This window comes from Tauraco erythrolophus, chromosome 16 (genome assembly GCF_009769465.1).
Source record: "Tauraco erythrolophus isolate bTauEry1 chromosome 16, bTauEry1.pri, whole genome shotgun sequence".
Taxonomy (NCBI): Eukaryota; Metazoa; Chordata; class Aves; order Musophagiformes; family Musophagidae; genus Tauraco; species Tauraco erythrolophus.
In genome coordinates this window covers 20,007,903-20,028,870 of record NC_141480.1, presented here as the reverse complement: position 1 = coordinate 20,028,870, position 20,968 = coordinate 20,007,903, and the positions used below count along the sequence as shown (strand labels likewise).

At 50.5% G+C, this 20,968-nt stretch overlaps 1 protein-coding gene across 14 annotated transcripts in view; it reads right to left on the bottom strand.

Annotated features, from left to right (window-relative positions):
* Positions 1–18,873, bottom strand: part of DIAPH1 (diaphanous related formin 1) — a 33,129-nt gene extending 14,256 nt beyond the window's left edge. For 6 of the 14 annotated variants that reach the window (XR_015222597.1, XR_015222599.1, XR_015222602.1 and 3 more), the window contains exons 1-11: positions 18,844–18,873; positions 17,894–18,008; positions 17,264–17,335; positions 16,519–16,666; positions 15,561–15,806; positions 13,565–13,680; positions 12,872–12,992; positions 12,277–12,452; positions 10,134–10,459; positions 3,340–3,499; positions 162–314 (exon numbers count right to left, since the gene is read on the bottom strand). Coding sequence is in view for 1 of the 14 variants with exons in the window: in XM_086621694.1 (XP_086477820.1) it covers positions 282–314; positions 3,340–3,499; positions 10,134–10,459; positions 12,277–12,354 (597 nt within the window). In the remaining 13 variants the exon portion in view is untranslated. Of the gene's footprint in view, positions 1–104; positions 365–3,339; positions 3,500–10,133; positions 10,460–12,276; positions 12,453–12,871; positions 12,993–13,564; positions 13,681–15,545; positions 15,807–16,518; positions 16,667–17,263; positions 17,336–17,893; positions 18,032–18,843 lie in introns of those variants that run through there. The other 8 variants (XR_015222607.1, XM_086621697.1, XM_086621696.1 and 5 more) reach the window with 6 other exon arrangements.
* Positions 18,874–20,968: the final 2,095 nt, after the last annotated feature.

Below are 20,968 nucleotides of genomic sequence, written 5' to 3'. Positions count from 1 at the left end.
TGTTACCTCTCGTGGGAATATGCCCAGGCCCAGGGATGGGAGAAAGGGCTGAAGATGGACATGGGGGGAGAAGCAGCACCCACCTCATGAGGGTGATCAGATGGTGTCCCTAGGAAAGGTTCAGAGACCAAACGGTACGTGCAAAACTAGTACAAGGATACCTTGCAAGTTGTTCCCTGAGCATCCGACTTCCAAGCCAGGAGTATGTCAGCACAGGGCCAAATCCAGCTGAATCTGAGGCTGGAATTCCCATGTGAATCTTGCAGGAAGTTTTTCCAGGATCAGTTCGAAAAGGTCCAAAAAGCATCACTTGGCTATGAGATGAAAAAAAAATAGATCCAGGATCTCAAGTCCTTTGCTGCAACTGAAACAAATGCAGAAGAGGATGAGGAAGAAAAGCAAGGAGTTTTAAAAAAAAAAAATAAAGACAGAGCAAAAGCATTTATATAGGTAACTGCAGATAAAATCCTAGTACCAAAGGATGAAATTCAGCCAGGAGCAGGGTGCCCAGCACACGTTTTGGCACTGTAACTGCACACATCCAGCCTGACAAGCACCAGTTCTGGGGTACCAGAGCTCACACGCCACAAAGTCACAAATAAAAGGTCCCACCGGCTACATAACTAACTACAAAAATACTTTAAAAGACCTTTTTTAGGATAGAATAGTCTTTTTTGTGGGATCAGGGCGAGGCTGACCCAGAGCTGGAGCTCTGCAGTGATGCTCCTGCTGCAGCAGCATGTCTGGGTGCAGACGGAGTGCCGGACACCGGGATGGGACACCCAGGGAGGCTTGATTTTATTACTGTCATTTCTACAGCTGCAAAAACTACAGGCACGTCCCCCTGCATGGCAGGAGACAAGCAGGGCTGGCACTGGGACGTTAGGGAGCTCGGCAGGGGGATCAGCATCACGGGTGCACCGAAGAGCGGGCATTTTCACAGCGCTGCCGCGTAGCAAGGGGTATCAAAAGCTGAAGTGCCAGACCACCCTCACCCCGTGAGCAACAGGGGACCAAAAATCATCACTTTGGGGCTACTAAACATGGGTGTATTCCCAGCACACCCTAAGTGACTCAGTCTGGGAGTGCTGGGAAAGCCTGAGTGAGACATCAGGGTGGATCCTGGCCTGGTAAGACGGTGCCACAGGGCAGGAGCGATGGAGACAGGCAGAGCTTGGTGGGAGTCCAGGACTGGGGTACACTGGCACTGCTGGGAAGCTGCCTGAGCCTCTAATGTCAGCAGGGAAGGGTGTTCAGGGGGTGCAGGAACACAAGAGCACTACACCAGCGTCACAGCACTGGCTCAGGGCACAGGGCAGGAATGGGGGGCAGTGGAGAGAAGTGGGCAGCCCCACACCAGAGGGATGGAGAAGGGCTTGCACAATGCTCCAGAGATCCCTGCTCCATTTAATAGCCCAAAACACTGCTAATCACTGCTCCTGCTCAAAAACTGCCTAATTAAGCCCCCAAAAGGCTGGTGATGCCGGCTGGGGGGCAAGCACTGCTTTTGTGTGCCAGGGCAGGTGACTCCTCCCTGCAACCTCCCCCTCCCCATTCCCCCCCAGCAGCAGATGGAGACCCCCTCCCAATTATAGTCTTGTCACAGGCAGCAAAAAAGAAAGACAAATCACCCAAAGAAGGCTGTCTGACAGGACAAAGGCTCCTTTAAATGGGAGCTGAGCTGGTTTTTTCCAAGTTCAGAGCGGGGACGGAGGGAGGGGGGCACAGCAGAAGGCGGGGGGTGGGGGGGCCCGGGTTGCCAGCAGTGCAGGGCAGGATGCGTGCGCAGCCAGCATTTCCTCTCTTTGTCTGGAAAAGGAGGTCACGGGGGGGGTGAGGGGGATATGGGGGGGATGCAGGGGAGGATGCGGGGGCTGCGTCAGCCCCACGTCAGAAAAGCAGCTGATCCCTTCTCCCAATCCCAATCCTCTGACCTCATCTCCAGGAACGGAGCCAACATGGCTCAACTGCGCACATCTGGCGGATGAAAACAGCACTGCAAGGGACCTGGAAATATTACCAGGCAGCAAGGGGATTCCAGTGAAAACCCCCCAATTTTCAAGGCCAGACAAGCCCCAAGACCTGACATTAAGGTGAAAAAAAATCCTAGGGCACCCCTGGCCCTAACCTGGGGTTCACCCAGGGGCCTCTCGAAGCTCAAATTGCAAATAAAATCACCCCCTGGTGCTGACACCCCAGTGCAAACATCAGGGATGCGTGCTGTGGGCACAGCCTGGCTCCCAGTACCTCCCAGTAAGCACCACACACCCGCAGAGAGCCCACCAGTAACACCCCAAGTGCTTCTTACAGTGGCAGCAGCCTGGCAGAAGCCCGGGATGGGCAGGAGCAGCACCCCCAGAGCTGGGCACACCCGTCACCCGCAGCACCCCTAAAAGCGAGCACTGGCAGTGCCAGCACCGACGGGGACACCAGCAGCTCCCTGTTCCCCAGGAGGCAGCCCTGGGTCACAGCCTGACCTCTTTTCTACCAGTCCTTACTTTTCTACAAGTCCTCTGTTAGAAAAGCCACCTCCACCTGACAAAACATCTGCACCAGGACGTCTGGTGCAGCTGAAGCAGCGCCTGGGCACTGGGTGGGTGTCCTGGGAATGGCACTGCGATGGCAGGGAATGTGCTGCTTGCCCTGAAGTGTAAGGAAAAGTCAATCCAAGACATAGGGGCAACACCATCGTCTATCATGAGATGAAAACGTCGACTGTTAAAACATGCAGCTGTGCTACAGAAAGGTTCTGAGCTGGTTGTGGTTCTTCTTTCCAAACTCTGACACATGTAGGTGGGAAACAGTGGGAACAAACACCCCCCAGAGCAGCCACCTGTACTTATAGACTGCATATGTGCGATGAGGAGTGACTTCTGTTTCTAGAAACTCCAGGGTACACACTCAAAACTCTCTCCTAGGGCATGATACGGGGAGTGGACACCCCACGTATTCTGCAGAGATGAAATAGTTCACAAGATTTAGGGAGAAAGGTCTCCCAACAGGTTCTGTCTCCTTTGAAAAGCAAATGAATGTCCAGTTTCCCACCAGCACTGCTCCCAGAGCCCTGCCAAAGTACACTGACACTGTTAGTACGTGTTCCCCAACACTGCTCCAGGAGGAACGAGGAAGTGGGAGCAGGGAGAAGGTTAACACATAACAGCCACCAGCTCCAACAAGGGAAATCCTGCCTTGATACAAGGAATTTTCACAAGGGTGGTTAAACATCAGAGAAGGGAGCCCAGCTATGTCTGGTGAGCTGGGGCAATTTCTGACCTTGAAGAGCCTCGAACTTGACTGCAAAAGGCCCTGAGCAATCTCTAACTTTCGGGTTAGCCTTACCTGGAGCAGGACGGAGGGACCCTTTGAATCCGAATCATTCTGCGACGCTGGAAGGACACTTGGTGAGCTCTCCTCATCCTCCTCAGCAGACGCTTTTGAACCAGGATTTACCAGCTCCCAGCTTTGTGGACAGACCTCTTCATTTTGTCTGAGGATATTCCTGAGCAAAAGAGAAAGAGAGAAGTTTCCATCTCTATTCACTGCTGTTTCTCAGCCAACGTTGGCACAATAGGTTGCTTGACAAAGAGAGAAGCTACAGCTGCAGAATCCTGAAGGCCTCTGCCTCACTGGAGAGAGGTGATGGAGCTGGGGACACTGGGCTGGAAAAGGAAAAGGGAGGGAGGTATTAGGTAGAGTAGACGTTTGTGCCAAGGATCTCTGCAGCAAGACATCTGTGAGCACAGGGGAGAATTGCCTCCCAGTATCCTGGAAATCTAAGGACACAATTAAGTGCATTTGTGAGCACCTTGAGGGTCCAGCAAACCAGCAACAGACATTTTGTGAGCTAATCCACACTGCTGGGCAGCATTTACAGGAAACCCCAAAGTTCCATTCTCAAGAGAAACTTTGCTTTGGGTCCACACAAGGGGTTCAGGACCCTGACCCTGAGCTGGGTGTATAAAGTCATAGAATCATGGAATGGTTTGGGTTGGAAGGGACCTCAAAGATCATCTAGTTCCAACCACCCTGCCACGGGCAGGGACACCCTCCACTGCACCAAAGCCTCATCCAACCTGGCCTTGAACACTTCCAGGGATGGGGCATCTACAACTTCTCTGAGCAACCTGTTCCAGTGCGTCACCACAACAGTCCCACTGTCTGTTAATGGTAGCTCACATTTCCATCTGTTAGGAGCGAAATACCTTTCTGGATCTGGCCTTTTGGAGCTAAGGAGTCACTGACTTCCAACAACACTCTGGATTTTATTAGATGGATAAGGAATTGGCTGGATGGCTGCACACAAAGAGTTAGTCAACAGCTCCATGTCCAAATGCAAACCAGTAGCGAGTTGTGTCCCTTGCGGGTCCATACTGGGACCTGTACTATTTAATATCTTCATCAGTAACATAAAACAGTGGGATTGAGTGCACCTGCAGCTTGGTCTCATCTGCAGACTTGCAGAGCTGTGCCGTTGATTTGCTTGAGGGAAGGGATGCCACCCAGAGGGATCAGGAGAGGCTGGAGGAACGGGCACATACGAACCTCAAGAAGTTCAACAAGGGCAAGTGCAAGGTCCTGCATGTGGGTTGGGGCAATCTCCAGTTTCAATACAGCCTGGGGATGAAGGGACTGAGAGCAGCCTGGTGGAGAAGGACTTGGGGGTACTGGCAGGTGAAAAGATTGACATGAGCCGGCACTGTGCGCTGGCAGCCCAGAAAGCCAACCGTGTCCTGGGCTGCATCACCAGCAGTGTGGCCAGCAGGTCGAGGGAGGGGATTCTCTCCCTCTACCCTGCTCTGGTGAGACCCCCCCTGGAGCACCGCATCCAGCTCTGGGGTCACCAGCACAAGGCAGACATGGACCTGTGAGAGCCTGTCCAGAGGAGGCCACGGAAATGGTCCGAGGGCTGGAGCACCTCTGCTATGGAGAGGGGCTGAGAGAGTTGGGGCTGTTCAGCCTGGAGAAGAGAAGGCTCCGGGGAGACCTTACTGAGGCATTTCAGTATATTAAGGGGGCATCTAAGAAAGATTGAGAGAGACTTTCTACCAGAGCCTGTTGTGGTAGGACAAGGGTTTTAAACTGAAAGAGGGGAAGGTTAGACTGGACATAAGGAAGAAATGTTTTACAATGAGGGTGGTGAGACACTAAAACAGGTTGCCCAGGGAAGCTGTAGAAGCCTCATCCCTGGAAGGGTTCAAGGTCAGGCTGGACAAGGCTTTGAGCATCTAATGGAAGATGTCCCTGCACATAAGGTTGGAAGGTTGGACTAGATGGACTGAAGGTCCCTCCAACCCAAACCATTCTATGGTCACTCAATATTACCACCTCCTGTCTCTCTACATGACACCTACCAGAAAAGAAAACAGAGAAACAGGAAGGGCCGTAAAGAGAAATCCTGCTGTCCCTGCAGCTGGTGCCACCACCGAGGCAGGTCCTGGGCCGTGGCCTTCAGCAGCCACAGGAGTCAGGGCTGGCCCTGGGGCAAAGCACCCAACAACAGCTTTTGTTTTCCTGGCACTGCAGGTGCTGCAGAGCCCATCCAGAGCACACGGGGGTCAGGGCCTCTCCAGATACCCCCGTCTCTGGCAGGCCAGCCGTGCTTCTTGAGGGCAGGAGGACAGCAGAGGACAACCAAGACATGCCACTGCTCACTCCCGACCCTTCATCTCTTCCCACAACACCCACATGTCCATCCACAGCCCTTACTGGTCCTACAGACACTCTGCCCCTGCAACATTCTCCAGGGACACCTTCTGCTCCCAGCACATCCCTCTGACATTGCCCAGACCTCAAGGAGGAAACAGAACGTGTTCCCTGGTGTCTGCCTGCTAAAGGGAAAAACCCTGAAGCTTCGAGGAAGGAGACAAAAGCACTTTTAAAGCAGAGTAACTGGAGAAAACGAGGCCACTGGAGAAAGCACCCAACCAGGGCAAACCCGAGCTCCTTCTCCAGAGAGCCCTGCCTGCAGCAGAAGCGGGGCAGAGACCAGGGCAGCTCCGGAGAACAAACTGCTCTCCCAGACCCATCCCCAAAGCAGGTAACGATCCCTCACCCGTGGGGTTGTTTGCTGCCAAGTTGTCCCTTGGCTCGGCACAAAGGGAGGCAGGTGGCTGTGAACCACTTCTCCGCTCCCCAAACCCTCAGTCCCTAAAAGGTCAGACAAGGGGAGGAGATGACCCCACCATGGCCGTGATGCACCTTGGCCCGGGAGTGGGACACCCGGCCTGGGCAGTGACGGTGCCTGAAGATGCCACAGGGAAATATTTCTCCTGGTGCCCTTGTCCTCCGAGGGGTGGGGAAGGTGGGAACATGGGTTTGGGGGGGGTGTGAAAGTCCCATGTGGCCAAGCAGCACACCCCAAAATCAGCCCCTGCCAGTGTCAGCCTGTGCTGGCAGCAGCTCCCCCTGCTCAGACCAACAGCCTGGGTGTCCTCTGTGGGGGAAACCAGGCATGGGACAGCACCCAGAGCACTCCTGCTAACTGGGCTGGAAAACATGCAGCGATGGCATTGCCAGGTCTGTTCCTAAAGGTCTGGTGGTCCATTTCGGCCAGGCTGCCCCGATGTCCTCTGAAACATCAGGTATGAGCTTCTGGGAGGAGCAGGACACCAGGTAAAAGCAGCCACTGATCTGCCCTGACGCCAATGCCACGTCTCAGGAGCACAATTTGCTACAGAAACGCTCCCCCCACTTCAGAACCGTGTCCCTCCCTGTCCCCTAACTCCATCTCCGGTCCCCGTCGCAGCTTTCTCCCCTCACTGCTCACTCAGGCTGGATACATTTGGCAACGCTGCACCTGGGTTTGCTCTGGGGAAGTAAGAGGGAGGGAAACTGAGGCAGGATGGAGCTGCAAAGGACCCATCTCAACGCAGCTGAGGACAGGGAGAGAGTCCATGGGAGACAGTCCCATTCCTTACAGAAGCAAAGGACAGGACAGAGCCCCAAAACAAGGACTTTTCCCATCCTGACTTCCCACTCACACATCTGGATGCACAAAACTTTTCCCAGCTAATCCTACACCTCCTGTGGAACAGCCTGAGGGCCAGGAAAAATTGCAGTCTGTTTAGTTAACTCTGGGTTCCTGCATTTTGGGGCTGGGTAGGGCTCAAGGCCTGGTACAGCTCTCAGCATGGGGGGCACAAGTCCACCCCACCATCTTCCACACCATCCCCAGCTCCAATTTGCTCAGCTGGCAGCAGACTGGGCTGAGGAGCAGCAGTGCCCGGCCTGCAGCTAATGCTGAGCCCAATTAATTAAAGATATGATGGGAAATGAAGGGAGATTTAACAGGCACAGACAGCAACGGGAGCTGGTGATGGCTGCTAAGGTAGGTGGCTTCTTGGAAAGCTGGAGAGAAGCTTTTTACCAGGGCCTGTTGTGACGGGATAAGGGTTGAAACTGAAAGAGGGGAGGGTTAGACTGGACACAAGGAAGAAATATTTTACAAGGAGGTGCTGAAGCACTGGAACAGGTTGCCCAGGGAAGTTGTGGTCACCCCATCCCTGGAAGTGTTCAAGGCCAGGTTCGATTTGGCTTAGAGAAACCTGGTGTAGTGGAAGGTGTCCCTGCCCATAGTGGAGGGGAGAGTTAAGTGGATCCTCTTTGAAGGTCCCTCCAACCCAAACCATTCTATGGTCACTCAATATTACCACCTCCTGCCTCTCTACATGACACCTACCAGAAAAGAAAACTGAGAAATACTGAAGGAACTTTATCCACAGGCTCTTTACCATGGAAAAAACCCAAGACTGAAAAGCATGGCATGCTCTTGAATGAAGTCTTTGGAGCAGCACACCTGAGGCTCACGCACCCCGGCTGCTCCCTGTGCCAACACAGCTGGGGCAGCACTGCCCCAGGGCACAGCTCAGCTCTGCAGGGTGGCAGCACTTACGGGCTCACACAAAACAGGAGAGAAAAGAGTTTCATGTCACTCTATGAGCAAGGAGGAAAGAAAATGAATTGCTCCCACGGAGGAAATCTCCGGGTGACGGGGCTGTTCTGCCGCTGGAGTCAGTGCGGAGAAAGGGCAGGGCCACCCTGGCCACAGCTCTGGTCGCCCAGCTGGCCACGCTCTCCGTGGCAGAGCATTTGCTGGGCCAGCGTGGAAGCTCACGCAGGAAAGGCCCGGACGTGCAGCAGCGGGCAAACTCTGCTCCCGGGCAGCGCGGTGACACTCGTGCCACAAACCTGCCTCTGACGGGCTCTGCAGGTGCTGCCTCGCGCTGGCACCCCCAGACCCCTCCGAGAGCACAGCAGGACTCTGCTCCCCCAAAAATCCACCGCCGCGACTGGAAGCTCACGCTGACACTCTGAAGCAGGGCTGCAAGCACAGGCTGCAGCAGGGACACAAAGCCTCCATCGTAACCAAGAGATCCATGTGCCACCTGGTGTCCCAAAGCAGCTCTGCACCGTCACCCCAGCTGCTGAGATACCGAGGTTGTCACCTGTCTAAAACGTAAATAAGAGCACCTTTGGGACAAGCAGCACCCTGCTCTGCTGCAGGAACACCGAGTGCCACCCTACCTGTCCCAAACACCCCGAGCTCCGAGTCCGGCAACACGGATCTCCAGGAAAGCCCTGAGTGTTTGCCTGCAGGCAGGTTCATTCTGTCCTGGTAGGAACCTGTTTGCCAGGCTCCCAAGTCCTATGGACACCTCAAACCATTAAACTTAGCTCAAAAAAACATAACAAGGACACTCAGAAAATATTAGAAAACAAAAGAAGAGGGGAAACACAAAGCAGGTCTTCCAAGACCAGCAGCAGAGTGAGGAGCTGCTGAGAAAAAAGCAGCAGGAAGGGCCGTAAAGAGAAATCCTGCTGTCCCTGCAGCTGGTGCCACCACCGAGGCAGGTCCTGGGCCGTGGCCTTCAGCAGCCACAGGAGTCAGGGCTGGCCACAACAATAGCCACACCCTTTGGAACAGGTTTCCCTGATAATCATGCAGTTCTCTTCTAATGACAGAGAAGAAAACCTGAAAGGCACTAAACTTGTCTCCCCTTCCACCATTTTAAGGAACATAAGGTCGGGGATGTCTGTGTGCATTGCTTTTCAAGCCCTTCTATCCATACATACATCCCCTCTATTGCACTGCTGCACTCTTAGGACGTAACGTAGTCCCAAATTCTGTCCTCAGGGCAGGGGCAAGGCCCCTCCAAAGCGCAGGGCCTGGAGCTGCAGGCAGAGCGAGGTGCAGAGAGCCCAGGGAAAGGAGTGCTCCATCTCCCCAACACGATGCGCACACACAGCACCCGGATCCTGCTGCTCTCCTGCCTCGTGCACAAAGGTGGGGAGATCCCTCCACAAATGCTTAGCAGTGAGAGAGATGTTACAGAGAGCACCCAGAGATGGGGGATGGAGAGCCCCAAACATCTACCTGGTAATGCAGGAGGAAGGAGAAGAGAGAAAACCAGTGAGAAAAGCAGTAATTGGCTGTACGCAGTGCCAAGTGGACATCTCTGCCAGGCAGCCTACTCTTAACACAACTGTTGGGACAGGAAATCAAGCATAAGGAAGAGGGACGGTGCAGAAGGAAAATGCACCCTGCCTGCAGCTAACCCAGCTCTACCTCACAGGCTGCTCGTGAGTCACACCAAGATGCAGGCATCTTAGCCAGGAGATCTCTCCCTTCCCTCATAGATAAAGAGGATTTCATCATCTGGAAGAGCCTTCAGGTCTTCACAGAATGGTCTGGGTTGGAAGGGACCTCAAAGATCATCCAGTTCCAACCCCCCTGCCATGATTCATGAGATCTTACTAAGGACCGTCAGCTTATTAAGCCAGTTTACACAGGAGAGACACTTCATGTCAATGATGAAGACCCTCCAGTCCACCAGAGCCTTCAAGGGTGGCAGAGGAAAGCACATGCCAGTATGCTGCAAGCTGGGCCTCCTGCATGGTCTCTGGAGGACCAAGCACTTCAGGTCCCCGTGTGCTCTGCCCTGCCCTCTCTGCAGGCAAAGGCAAAGACGAAATCACCTCCTTCTACAAAAAAGTGGATTTTCTACAGAGTACAGAAAGCAGGGCCATGAAACCCCTCACCCAGGGTGGTGCAAGGAGATGAGACACAAGGGGAGGGATGAGCTTACTGGTGTGAAAAAACAAGTGTACTGTGGCCTTTAAAATGTAGGTCCTACCTTTTGATCTTCACCGTTGTACAGCTGGCTGAGAATCTTCTTTGGAGACGATCCCCATGGAAGCAGCAGAGGTGCACAGGCTCTCCCAAATCCAAAGCCAAGGGCAGGAGGTGCAATACCCATTGCAGGTGGAGGCGGTGGGATGTCAGAACAACCGAGGAGCAGAGGAGCTGGTGGGATGTCTCCAGAAACGGTCCCTGGTAGTGGATGGGTGGTAGTGGCTGGATGTTCCCTGTGGTACCTGGAAGCAAAGTTGCAGGCAGGGGAGAAAAACGCGAAGCTGTTTCCCTCTTGGTGTCTTCAAGCTCTTCTTTCAGCCTCTCCACCTAAAGCACAAAAAAGAACATGCTGGAGGTCAGTCCACGCCCAGTTGCCCAGAGCAAACAGGGTACCACCCTGAAGTATGTCCCAAATGATCAGGTCTATCTCAAAGCTCCATCCTTTCCCTCACAAGATGCTGCCAACTTCCCTTGTCAATAAAAAAAAGCAGAAGGCAGCATAACAGGTGACCTGTACGATCGTTTGGGGACTTGACGCCCTCCTCAAGTGAATACATGAGTTCCTTGGTGATCTACGTCCTTGAATATCAAACAGGGTGCTAGAGACACAGCGTGGCATGGAAAGGAAACTCCAATTCTCTGCACTAGCTGCTAATCCCAGGGTCAGGGAGGATAAAAAGGGAAGAAAGCGTGTGGACCTGTAGGACAGCCAAAGCCTGTGCTCTGTGGTGCACCCACACCACCGTCAGCCTGTAGCCCTCCCTGTCTGACACCTTGGAGATCTCAACAGACCTTCTTAGTGCCACACAACCCCTTTTCACCATGTGCCCTCCTCTCCTCTCTCAGCTTTTGGCATCAGGCAGTACAAACCCGGTGAGATAAAATCTCTTGCCCACAGTATCCAGCATCTCAGACAGGAGAGGTGTCCCCTGGTCAGCTCAACCCTGCCTCGTGACGGGGGAGAGGCAGAGCAGGAGCTGCCACAACCAACTGCCCAGTCTCAAGTAGTCCAAGAACTACAGCAAAATTAGCTGAACATTTCCCTCTCTGCAATCTGTGCTTTCTCTTCTTGTCGAAGGTAAACAGCCAGAGGGAGAAAGCTCAATAATGGAGACGTTTTTCTTCCTCTCCTCCATCAGAGGAGCTGCTTATAAAAGTATGTAGTCACCAAGAAAGGGATTTCTACAGAGCTTTGATTTCAAGACCATTTGTTTTGTATAAACAATTGCAAGAAGCTTTATCTTGCTGTCTGTTATTTTTCTCAGGGGTAAAGAACTCAATGTTTTTTTAAAAAATAACCACTGTGCATTTTCTATTCTATCAGATAAAGGACTTTGGAGCAGAAATGTCCACATCCAAATCAAGTTTCCTTAACTGGTTGCTCTTTGTTCCCCAGAGAGCAAAGCCAAGAACACACAGGCTGCCTGGGCTTCAGGCAGAGCACGGCACTCGGCGCAGCAAGCGGAGACTGCTTGAACCGAGGACGTCAGCTAACACTGGGCATCCTGAAAAACCACAATCACAACATTTCTCCTTTTTCCTTCACCACACTTCTTGTTAACACAGAAAAAGCAACTCTGAGAATAAGCTTGTCGACTTCTGGGGGGAGTCTGTGAGTCCAGGGAAAAGCCAAGACACTCTAGGGTCAGTCCCACATACGCCAGGTCTCTCCAGGGCAGATCTGGGGGATGCTGAGCTGAAAGAAGCATGCAAGGGGAACGCTGGACAAAGTACAGGAGGAAAGATTCAAGGCAGATCCCTCTATCAGTGTTAAATCTAGGATTCAAACCTCTTCAGAGCACAGCAAAACACCAGAGCTGCCTGTGGAGCAGAAGAGCAGGACAACAATTGGCGCAAGGACAATCCTGCTGGCTTCAGGTCTACGGATCCCCCTGAGAGAAAAAGCAGCAGGGAGCACCCAGAAGCAGCACCAGTGTCATTCAGCCTCTTCACCTTTCTCCTCTCTCCACCTGTTTAAGCAAAAGTGGCTCAGAGCCTCCTGAGGGCACTTCCCAAATTTGTTTCTCCTCCTTCCAATGTCACCTTTGTCTGGAGAGGGACAGAGCAATTTGAGGAGAACACAGTCTCTGACCTGCTGTAACCCATCCCCAACTCATCAGCCCGTGTCTCAGCCCAACATGGACCTCCTCACTCAGATGGGAGACTTTGCTTGCCAGCTCCTGCTTCTCTGCAGTCATCTGCTGCTTCTCCACGTCCAGCATCTCCTTCCCACCACGTGCATCAAGTAGTTTCTCCTCAAAGTCCCTTTTTGTCTTCGCTTCAACCTGCAGCTCCTCCGTGCAGTCAGTTCCGAGTCCAGCTGCAGAGGCAACAAACAGGGCTGAGCAGGGATGTGTAAGGAGCAGGTGTGTCTATAGGGATGAGGGGGAGCTTCCTTGCTTTTCCTAAAAAGCTCTCGATACTTCAGCCACCCAGTCCTCACGCAGTACTCCAGTCACAATCAGAGAGGAGGATTCATGCCTCTGCCTAACCCAGGAGGCCAAAAAAACCTCCTAACAGCCCATCTCCAGTCCGGCGGCGTTGGCCCCAAGTTTCCCAAGGCACACGTTCACACTGGAACACAAGAAGTGACACCTTTCTTGCTGGGAAAGATTCACTACAGATCTGGCCCGGTCTGGAGGCAGCTGCTCGCACCGCTGGGATGGGAATGGCATTTTTCAATTCCACCCCATCACAGCTTCCATTATTTCCTGCCAGACCGAAACTGTGGGGGACTACCTGACTGCCTGCGAGCTCAAGAGGTAGGGGAGCCCCACGCCCACAGCTCAAATAAACCTTTGTCTCCAGTTCCACCACTCTGCTTCAAATTTCTTCACCTTGGTTTTATCAATCGAGGTCTCTGAAAAGAAAAGGAAGGGAAATACAATTAAGAAAAGCACTGGTGGAAAGACCCTCCCCTTTTCCTTTTCCAAAACATCCCAGAAGCCTCATGATGCCCCATGCCACTCACTGCAAGGCCCTTGCTGGAGAAACCCCATCTGCCCACCATCTGCTACTGCAGAACCTCTGCCTGAAGACTGATGTGCTCTTCTTTTAGGAAAGACACCATGGGATAATGGTTTCTTCTGGAAGCTGCTGTCAATATAAAGCACTGAATCCTGGTAGCACTCCCCACCCAAACACAGCACGGGTGGAATCTCTGTGCCCAAGCAACAGGAGATGTGCTCCAAATGGAGCAGTGAAGCTCTCCCTCGATCCCCATCCCACCTGCAGGGGTGGGACAGGAGTGGGTGTGCTGAAAACGAACACCATAAGACGGCTCAGCTCAAGGAAAAACATGGAGAGAAGGAAGCAAGAAACTCTGATGGCCAACAGCTCCAGTGAGTACAGGGATGAAGTAACAGGGTTTGCTGTAGGACCATGACCTGATGGGGCTGGTTCAGTTGAGCTATAATCAGCGAAAGCACTTACCTGTCACTGCTCAGGGTTCACACCAAGGTGCCTGCACTTGAGGTCGGGGTCAGCTCCATTCTTGTACACCATGACTGGGGGAGATACATTCATCAACCAGCTTATAATAGCGAGGTCTGCAGCAGAAGATGACAAAGCAACAAAGCATTAACATTCCTGCAAGCAGCCAGGTTCAAATAAGGAAAGGTCTCACAATGAAGTATTTGACCTAGATTTTTCATAGACATGCCCAAGGGTAACTTTTCAAGATTTCAGAGAACATGAACGAGGAAAACGTGGAATGGCTTCTTCACACAGGACAAGCAAGCAAGGTAGGACCTCTCCAGGGAGAGGGAGAGTGAACGGGAGGAACAACAGAGGTTTAAACCCATGAATTGTAGAGGTATGGAAGGGATGGGGAGGATTCTGCTGTTCACCCTCTATTGAAACCAGACTGGGGCCATCCTGCAAGATCAAGAATTGGGTTCAAAAAAACCAAGAGTTTTGAATAGGAGTTGGACTCCATGATCCTCATGGGTACCTTTCAATTTGAGATATTCTATGATAGGAGCAGGGAGCTCTTCACATGATGGGCAGGGAAGCTAAGGCTCTCCTGCCCTGGATCTTAGAGATGCTCAGAGATGACACAGCTTCAAGGAGGGATCAGGCAGGTTTATGGAAAATAAATCCACTCAGGGTTACCAGGTACATTGAAACTACACCTGACTCAAACAGTCTTGGAGCAACATGAACTTGGAAGCCAGAAGATGCCTCTCCAGGCACCAGGTTTTGGTCACTGTCACAGGCAGGATACAGGACTGGACATTCAAGGAGACCAAGTAATCAAATATTTAGTCTGAACCTCTACGTTAAGTTCTTTTAAACAACAAGCTTGCTTTTTAGGTCTCTCATTTCTCAAAGTCTCTGACAGAAGCAATAAAACATCAAGAGATCAACAGCGAGTAGACTCTATAGCAGTCAACCCTCAGCTTTCCCAGTTCTGAAAGTCAACTTCTTTCAAAATGGAGAGCATAAACCAGAAACGTAAAAAATCCACAATAATCTGACCACAGGAAGTCGTGGACTCTGCAACCATTTGCAAGGAAGCACACAAATAACTAGATACAAAAGGAGCTTGTTCTACACACAGACCTGCTGGATTACGCCCTTGGTGCATTTAAGCACAGTGGTAGACATATGGAGAGGGTACATGTATAGACACAGAAAAGAAAGGGATATGTAAATATTAACTTTTTCATTTATTTTGGAACTAATTTCATGTAACTTCAACCTTTCAACAACCCTTCAGGTGAGCACCACCTTCTGCACAGGGATTTCCCTGAGGATCCGCTGCATGATACTTCTTCTTTCCCTTCTTTCCCCTAAAAATACTATAGTCTTACAAGCCTTCCTCACAACTGAAAAGAGTAAAGACACAAAAAAAGGAGCCACAGCAGCTGTGAAAACCAGAAAGCAACGCTGCAATTCGTGAAAGAGCCTTTTGGCAAAGCCGTGCTCTCCAGCCCAGTATCTTCTGGCACCAAGGTCATCTCACAAAATTGGAGTTTATTTTTCGGATTTTAACACCTCCTCAGACAGAACACACTGACTCTCTGCTAGTTTTCTCTCTTGCAAAGAGACATTTTTAAAAATATTGAGAAATATCCAAAACATCCACTATGCATCAAGGTTTCCTTTATAGTAAAAACTTTAGTTTGAGTAAAAAAGAGCATCTGCAGGAACTTTTGGAAAGTTGTATTAAAAGAAAAGATTCCATTGCTAGCTCCACAAGTCCATGGTTCCCTCGTTCCTGTAAAACCAAGCTATGGAAGTTGGTCAAATGGTGAAAAAAAGGGACAGCTGACTCTTTATTACAATTTTAGGTTGGCTTAATTACTGCCTGATCAACCACTTCCCTGAAGGCTTCCTGCAAGGCTCCAATGAGCGACCAAACCAAGAACTGTGGTGTGACATGCTACCACCAGTAAGGTTTGACACTTACTGTCTAGGCACGTACATTTCTTTCAACTTCTCCAAAAGACTCTGTTTTATGCCCTGTTTCAACTTCAGAAGCTTCTGAAATTTGTATTTAGAAGTCAGGTTGGAGTCATCGCATTGCAGAGCCTGGTGATGCCAGTGTGGAGGAGGCAGCGAAGGTCAGGAATACTCACAGGACGCAGGTAACAGCACCCCACCTCCCCCAGACCATCACGTCCTTCTCCATCAGAGGCTGCTGCTCCTCCTCGCTCAGGTTCATCTCCAGCTGTTGAAGAAAAGCATTTCAGTTTTTAAACACCCACACTCATGGAGTGAGCAAGTTCAGCAAGCAAAGCAGCATTTCCAACACAAGCTATTACTAAAGTGTGGTGGTAAACACGACTACTATTAAACTTACCTAATACCCATCGGATTTTAGTCTAATTAGAAAGCTAAAATCTACTTTGAGAGAAATAAGAGATGTGGCTCTACCCAAAACCTGCTCTCAGTCCATTGAGGCAAGTTTATTTTTCTCTTTTCCCTAAACCCTGTCCTAAACAAATTACTCCTCCAAAGCTGTTTCCCAGGTTTCAAAGAAAGGAACATGCAGTAGTTCACCTGCTATCAAAAAACCCCCCCAAAAAAAACCCCAAAAGGTACTCAGAGCTAGGAATGGAAAATATTTACAAAACGCTGTAAAGGCAAATTAACCAAATAGCACATGTTAACAGGAAAATCTAGGAGCACAATTAGAAAGCAAAATTGTCCTCAGCAACTCAGCCTCCACCAAGGACCACAAACCCTGAGGCTGACCATGGCTGGTAAATGAGTTTTCCTGCCCCCAACGCCTCTCAGTAGCCCATCCTGAGGTCAAGAAAAGAAAAAGCAACACACTTCAAAGACATACAGCTCCAGTCAAAGGTAATTTTTGACTTCTGTAAACAAACTGGCCTGGCCAGTTGTAATACTTGCTTATACAAGACACTGATTTCACCCACCTCCATCCAGAAAAAGTTTTGTCCTGCTGAGCAAGCGTGGAGTCTTGTGGACTAACCAGGGCATCGGTTTGTACAATTATCCGTGGCTCTGGAGCTGCCCAAAGGCACTCGTGCTCTTGCTGCTGCAGGTTCTTGCTCTGTGTGGGCACTAAGGAAGCCATTTCTGGTTATTTAAACTGGTAAAGCACAGCAGAGCATCCTGTTTATGACCTGCTAGAAGTTATCCCCCAGGCAGAGCAGGAACAAGGGTAGAGCTTGTATATTTAAGAGGCATTTGAGTTGCATTACCTATGCTAAACATTTCACTAGGCTGGAGCTGAACTTCTAACTCCTGGGTAGGAATCCTACAGATTTCCTTTACTTTTGTCCATAAAACACTACCTAATTTACAGACAGAAATCCAAAGACCTACAATAAGCTTTTTAAATGGAGCACAGCAAATAAAAAGCAATTAAACAAACTCAGAACACCCCAGGTGAAGCCCTGAGGCACTAAAGATGAATGAAATGTCTCCCTTCAGTCCAAGCCAAATAAAAGGGACAAGAAGAACAACAAGAAGGATGACAGAGGGTGACACCAGGGCCAGTAAGGGCTGCTGGGAATGAATGTACCCCTTGAGGCTTGCACAGCTCCCCAAGTCCCCCAGCCCCTCATCTCTGCCTTGTGTGGCTGGAGAAAAGGAGCATCACCCAGCAGAGACACCTGCTATAGGAAAAAATGCATTTTTAACATGCTTAAAACACACCTTTCCCCATCATTGACGTGACCTAACAGGGCTACATCTTGGCTGGAAGAGCTTGAGTTGGTTTTCCACGTCCTGAAAAACAAAACGAGAGAAGAGGGGAACCTGCCTTCCAACCCTCATTAGGCTGTAGGGAGCAGAAACAGAAAAATCCTCCCCAAGGCAGGAGTCGTGGCTCACATCAGAGGTAAACCAAGGCAGCACCATTTGTGTCTGCGTGCTGTCAGGAAAGTTTACTCTCTAATTGTTACTGGTTGTCCAATCCAACAGGGTCAGGGACTGGGAGAGAGATTTTACCATCTCAATGACACAGTCTAGAACCAATAAAGGCCACAGCACTCCCAAAATCCTCCACAAGCCATCCGAGTTCAGGAGTTGGGATCCTTGGAGAAGGAAAATAAATCATAACAATGCCAGCAGCAAAGAGAAAACTTTGAGATTGAGAGATTTGAGATTTTCTCACTAATGAACAGGCTGAACGGGAGACTAGAGAAGGAGATAAGAAGTGAATATTTCTTCCCCCTCCTTAGAGGGGACAAAGCTTTAATGGTCAGCGCTGCCTGGAAAATCAGCAGCTTCCAAACAGGCTCATTAACCCCAAAAGCCCAGGGACAGCACAAAGAAACCACAGACCTGCACCCAGGACTCTGCTCGGTCCCCACTGTGGTTTGCCTCTTCACTTTCCACGACAGAGGAGATATGAAAGGCTTTGGGTTACACATGGGGGTGTCTGTCCATCCCCTAAAACCTGGAAAGAACCAGCATTACTCGGTTATCTAAACACACAAGTGTAACTTCACGCGCTCCCCACGCTCCCAGCAGCATTTTGGGGTCGTTATGAGCTCACGGGGGCAGATTACCACCCCTTCCACCAGCCAGCTGCTGTGATGGAAGCCCAAACACCTCCTGCTCTGGCTTTTGGGGTGTAAAGGGCCTCGGGAAGCCAGGCTGAGACATGAACCCAAACCACCCAAGGTCGAGGGCTCAATTCCCTAAATCTGGAGTCTCCTGGCAAATGCAAAATTAAAGAGTAGGAATGAAAACACACTATTTTTTTTTTTTTTTTTCAGAAAGAAAAGTGGCGTATCAGAAAGGTGCATCAAGCACCTAAGGAGCTAACCTAAACCTAAACTAACCCCCAAAACAGCACAATAAACGTTTTCACCTCGATCAGCAAGAATTTAGGGGTTAAAAACCCCAAGCTGTTGTTAACTCCCCTAAAAGCAGGAAGCACAAGAGGAGCCAGGATCACCCGGCGCTGCCTCCTCCCTCGGGTCTTCACTGCTGCCAGCCAGAGGGGCAGCGCTGGGGGACATGGCAAAAAACAAGGGAAAAAACTAGGAAGAGAGGGAAAAACTCCCACTCTAGCACCCAAAAATCATTTTCACCCACCCCTGGCCCCCACTGCCCACTCATTGCTGCAACTCAGGGCACTCCTGCACCCTAGAAAGTGCTTCATTGGGCAAGTAGGTGCTCTCAGCTGTCTCCCACTGGTAATTAAACCAGCCCTCACCTAATTTCCACTGGCACCAGCCCATCCATCCTCTGATGAGCCAAGAACAAACCAAACATGGACGAATTACCTTGGATGGAGACCAAAGGACGCAGGGAAATTCCGTCAGTGGTCGCAAAAGCATCCCTCCGACTCACGGAGACAGGGAGCATGCATGAAAACATGTAAAGTTATGGGGAAATAGCTTAAATACATATAGGAATTCCTGGAAATGTTATGAACACACATAGGTATCACAAATAAAAGCTTTGGAATTTAAGCCTTAGACAGGCACGTTCGGAGGAATTATCTCCCGTGCCTCCAGCGCTGCAGTAAAGAATACCTGCCATCAAAAACTTCAAAATGAGTCTTAGAGGGTTTTTTTTTCTGCCAGCTTTTACGGTTTCAGAGCAGCCTACCAGTTATTTGGCATCAGCTACGGCTGGCGACCCAGCAGCCAGGAGGTGCAGGTTTGTCACCTTCTCTGGGACACCTAGGTTGGTGCAGGGGGGTTTTGGGGTCGCCCTGGTCTTACACCAGCACCAGGCGTCCACAACCAGGGATAAACAGTGGGCTAGCGTGCTCCAGCAGCCCTGAAAATACCGGATAGTAGTGCACGTTTTCTTATTTTTGACAGCTCTGCTGCAGTGCAACAATATGATTATAAGGGGAAAAAAAAGGTAAGTATCTCTGAAGACTGAACTTGTTTTCCAAAAACCAAAACAAACTCAACTCTTAGAAACCCAGGTAAGATGATAATCCGTATTTCCAGGTAAAATGATAATCTGTATCCAGCCCTGTTTTCAAAACACAGGGCAGAGCAAGGCTCTGAAAAGAAGAAGCTGGGGCAGCGCTGAGAGGAAGAACTGCCTGGGAGGGTTGCAAGGTAAGGTCAGTCCCACTTCCCAGGTAAGAGAGAATTACAAGGGGAGGAATTCTCTTTTTTATCCCCAAAAAGCAAACACTGCCTGCAGCCTGGATTCTCCCTGTCCATCGGTTTTGCTGCAGGGGGTGATGACAGCAGCAGAGGGAACACGCCAGCTCTGACACCAGGTGAGATGGCAAGCCAGAACCAAACAAGTTTATCTTCTCTTCGGACACAAGCGTTTCTTTTTCACAAGCCTGGCCAGTCGCTGGAGCAGCATTTTGTGTCTTCTGATTTCCAAAGAACGTTTTCTCGGCTCCAGAATGCCAGAAACAAATACAGCTGCCCAGAACACGGCCCACCTAGCGCAGCGCCCGCTCTGCAGCAGCCAAATTGCAGAGCAAAGCAAACGCAGGAAGGGTACAAGCAGAGGATGAGCACACAGCAGCACTTCTCCCCAGTACTCACCCACTCCCCAGCCACTTGCACCCAGAGTGTCTTTGTATTAACCACCTTGATTTTTTTTTTTTTTTTTTAATCCCCAGTCCCTTTTTGAAACCACATTCACAATGCCTGGTGGCAAATGCTTGCATGGCTCAACCAGGTGTGTGCAAAGCAACCTCCTCCTCCTGCGCTTGGGAGCTTCATCTGATGCTCCTCTAGTATCTAAATATTTGGAGAAACCCTGTCACTTGTGGTTTTATAAACCTCACAAATCCTTTCCCAGTTCAAATTCTCTCTTCCCAGCTGAAAAATCCTCGTCCATTGAGTCATTCCTCACACAGGGGCTGTGCTATACCTTCGATCATCCTTCTCCACACCTGAACTCTTACCACATCTTATTTTTCCGGGCATCTAGTGGGAGTAACACTGACTTACTGCCTGCTTCCCAGTGTAGTTACACGAACTGCAGTTCACTTGTGGTCAAGCTTTAAATCCTCCCCACAAAGCTGAAGCCTTGGGCTGGCGGTTGTGTAAATGTCCTACCAGGTACAGGCATCACCTGTGAACACATCAACAGATCTGGGCAAGTTGGTGTCTCCCTCCTGCCCTCACCTCCCACGTTAAGATACCTTCAGTTCAATACTTCTTTTTACTTTCTCTCTCTCTCTCAGCTTTCCGCAGGTTTATTGGCGGAGACTGGACCCGAGAGGAACGTCAATCCACACATGCCAGCATGAGCTTGTTTGATAAAGGTTTTGTCCTGGACCTGGGCAGGGGGAGTGAAGAGGGAGATAGCGGCAGGTCTAAAAATGAAGGAAAAATAGTCACTAGCATGAGCTTTAGGAAAGTGAGACTGCAAAGAGCAGACTCTTGTGGAAACTGCGACTCAAGGAAACTACGATACTTA